The sequence below is a fragment of the Suricata suricatta genome, chromosome 11 (genome assembly GCF_006229205.1).
Source record: "Suricata suricatta isolate VVHF042 chromosome 11, meerkat_22Aug2017_6uvM2_HiC, whole genome shotgun sequence".
Lineage (NCBI taxonomy): Eukaryota > Metazoa > Chordata > Mammalia > Carnivora > Herpestidae > Suricata > Suricata suricatta.
Genome location: NC_043710.1, coordinates 36,082,496 through 36,085,799, shown reverse-complemented (window position 1 = coordinate 36,085,799; position 3,304 = coordinate 36,082,496). Strand labels below are relative to the sequence as shown.

General features: G+C 46.5%; 1 protein-coding gene across 1 annotated transcript; it reads right to left on the bottom strand.

Moving 5' to 3' along the window:
- Window positions 1–351: 351 nt before the first annotated feature.
- On the bottom strand, window positions 352–1,658 carry FANCF (FA complementation group F). The gene has a single exon (XM_029956901.1). The coding sequence runs from the start codon at window positions 1,642–1,644 to the stop codon at window positions 565–567; it is 1,080 nt and encodes a 359-aa protein (XP_029812761.1). The 5' UTR covers window positions 1,645–1,658; the 3' UTR covers window positions 352–564.
- Window positions 1,659–3,304: the final 1,646 nt, after the last annotated feature.

Below are 3,304 nucleotides of genomic sequence, written 5' to 3'. Positions count from 1 at the left end.
CATCAATATTTTTTTCAACATTCTTAGAAATGAACCTTTAAAAAAATTTTTTTTAATGTTTTTTTGTTTTTGTTTTTTTTGTTTTTTTTTTTTTTGAGAGAGACAGGGAGACACAGAATCAGAAACAGGCGTCTAGCTCTGAGCTGTTAGCACAGAGCAGGAGAGGGGGCTGGAACTCTCAAACTGGGAGATGATGACCTGAACCCAAGTTGGACGCTTAACCTACTGGGCTACCCAGGCGCCCCAGAAATGGGCCTTCTAATAAGCAAACTGTTGTTAATCTCATGGCTTTAAGTAAGGTACTTCCAATGTCACTGCTCTAATCACAAAATCCATGACAATAGGCGGCAGTTACTTTACACATTTATAATTATAAATTATAATTTCGTCTATTATAAATTAGCACCCAAAATACTATTTTGGACACACGAAAGTAGAGATCTGGTGCAAGCACCGGAATTTTAATTTTGTAAACCATACATTCAAGTAACCAATAACAAAACATTGCCCACAGTGAACTGTGGCCTGGGCAAACACCTAAAACTTTTTTCCTAAGTGCCATTATCATGACCCATGCCCAAGAGCTAACAACAGGTCGGTCCAGATGCTGAGACCAGGGACTTGGAAATCTCCATCCTGCGCCTTACAGGACTCCAGGGCAGTTTGAACTTCATCTTTCAGAGGTGGGGGTGCCTGGCAGAGGCTTTGAAATTTGCCATACAACTCCTCCCAGGGCACATGCTGGGACTCGGTTCCAACCCAAACGCCTTTCTGAAGGTCGTAGTGCAGATGTCGACCCCAGTCTGTGAGCAGACCCAGATAGACCCGGGAGAGCTCTGGGTGGCGGCCTGCCACCGAAGTTAAAAGCCCGGCTGGGAGCGTGCGGCAAAAGGCAGTCATGACTTCCGGCTTCGCCAAGAGCCAGCGGACCAGCTCCTGATCCCCGTCTCCGAGGGTTTTCGGGGTGCCCGGTTCCAACTCCTCTTCTTGGGGCCGCGGAGACGACGGGGGAAGCAACAGCACAGTGGCCATCACCTTCAGAAAGTTGTTCTGAGGCAAGCGGTCCCACAGGGTGCTGAGAAACCGGTTAGGGCCTTCGGCTTCGGCCCTCGGCACCTCCCGCAGACGCTCTAGCAGCAACTCCGCCTGGGTCTTCAGCATGAAGTCCTCTTCAAGCACCGAGTTCTCTCCGCAGCCGCTGAGGCGCAGCAGGTGGACGGCGGACCGGCGGCGGGCGACGCGGGCCAGGCTACCTTGGAGCGTCTCCTCGTCGGCGTCCGGGACGCCAGGGCCCGGAAACAGCTCCTGCAGCAGGCAGTGATAGGCGGCATCCCCCAGGGCCCGGTTCTCTAGCAGGCGCAGAGACAGCCGGAGGTCACAGCGCTCCAAGGCCTGGAAGTTCGTCAACCCGGGGACCGGAGAGGACCCAGAGCCGCCCTCCAGTCTCCACTGGTTTTGCAGCCGCCGTTCCAGAGCCGCGCGAATGCGGACATGGCGACCAAAGCGCCTATGGACGTGGCGCAAGTAGCGAGCCCACTGCAAGGCCCTGCGGACTGTCGCGGGGTCCCAGGTCCTGACGTGGGTCGTGCGGGAGACCGCCAGCACCTCCGAGAAGCGCTCAAGGTGCTGCAGGAGCGATTCCATGGGGGCGTGCTTACTTCCGCGTTCACCTTGGAGACGCCGACCCTCTGCGTGCCGATTGGAGCGTCTGTGTAAGGATACGCCTCTCTACAATGCCATTGGATAAGGTCCCTGTCAATATGACAAGGATGTTCATCCGGGTACTTTGACCCTGGGAAATTTAAACTGGAAAAAAGGCCCCGCTGTTTTACTTTTGCCGCCAAAGTTAAGGGTGGAGGAGAGTAAATGTGGGCTCTTCTAAACAGACTGTCCTGAGACACGTGCGAAATACTGTTAGTCACGAGAGTCTTCATGCTTCCTTTCCCTTTGCAAATAACCCTAGTAGCAATTTCCTGAACTTTGCCTGAGATGGTCTGTGCTAAGGTTTATTGGGCAATGCCAGACATGCTGTTAAACATTAAATGAATCTTTAGTTCAGTTCAGTTTGGTAAAAAAGGTACTGACCACTAATTAATGCCAGTCACACTCTTAAATTCTGGGCCTTCACATTGTTATTTCGTTATTAGAACTGAAGCCCAGATTAACTGAAACAAACAAAAACTTCAATACTAGTACTTTATTAAAATTTGTAAAGAAACTTAAATTTTTATTACAAAATTGTGCTTTCTTTGCTTCCTTTAGTTCCACCGCAAAATAGCTCAGTTGACTTTTATTTCACACAAACAACTAATTGAGGAAAATGACAGTTAAGACACTATAACAAAAACAAATATTTGACTTAAGATTGTGGGAAGAGGGGAGAGTGGATGAAGAATCCATTTCTGGAATGTCATCTGGATTATTCACTCATTTATGCATTCAACAAACACTCATTTGCCAATTCCTGGAGGTTGCACTGTCTAAATACCCACGACAGTTTCTAACCTACCGAGGTTGATGACATAATTCATTTAAGCTGAATTTCTTTACAGCCCTAAAGACACTAGCCAAAACTTCTGAATTAAATAGGCAGAACTGATGTTTCCTTTTGTTTTGTGTTAACAAAAAAGAGAAGAGAAACAAATTTAAGAGTGGAAGAGTCATGTTTTATTTATTAAAATGAGCATTCCCACACCTTTTAAAAAATGAATAAATAAAGCAGTGGTGCTTTATGCTGTTAATTCAGTATTGCATTTTGATATTTTTCCGCCCACAATCTTTTGGTCATGAAGCATTATCTGATTTTATGCTAAGGATCCCATATCCTGAAATTCTTTGTATTAGTCAGTAGAAACTTTAAGCCCAGAGGCTCCTGGGTGGTTCAGTTGGTTAAGCATCTGACTTGGGCTCAGGTAAGGATCTTGTAGTTCTTCGCTTGTAGCCTGCCTGGGGCTCTGCGATGACAGCTCAGAACCTGAGGCCTGCTTCAGAGTCTGTGTCTCCCTCTCTCTCTGCCCCTCCCCTGCTCCCACTCTGTGTGTGTGTGTGTGTGTCTCAAAAAAATGTTAAAAAAAAAAAAGAAACTGAGCCCAGTGTGCATGCTACCTTTAGAAAATGTACAGGTTTCATTAATTCACTCATTTATTTATGATTTATGAAGAGTACTTACTACATCACATCCTGTAAAATACTAGGGATTTAGTGCTAAATAAAATAAATGTGACACTTGTCCTGATGGAGGGAGTTCATCTCCTCACTTTTATGAGTGACATTAAACAAATAACCTCAGATGTAATAAGGAAGA

Coding starts and splice junctions, on each gene's coding strand:
- FANCF (XM_029956901.1), bottom strand. CDS start 1,644: ATGGAATCGCTCCTGCAGCACCTTGAGCGCTTCTCGGAGGTGCTGGCG.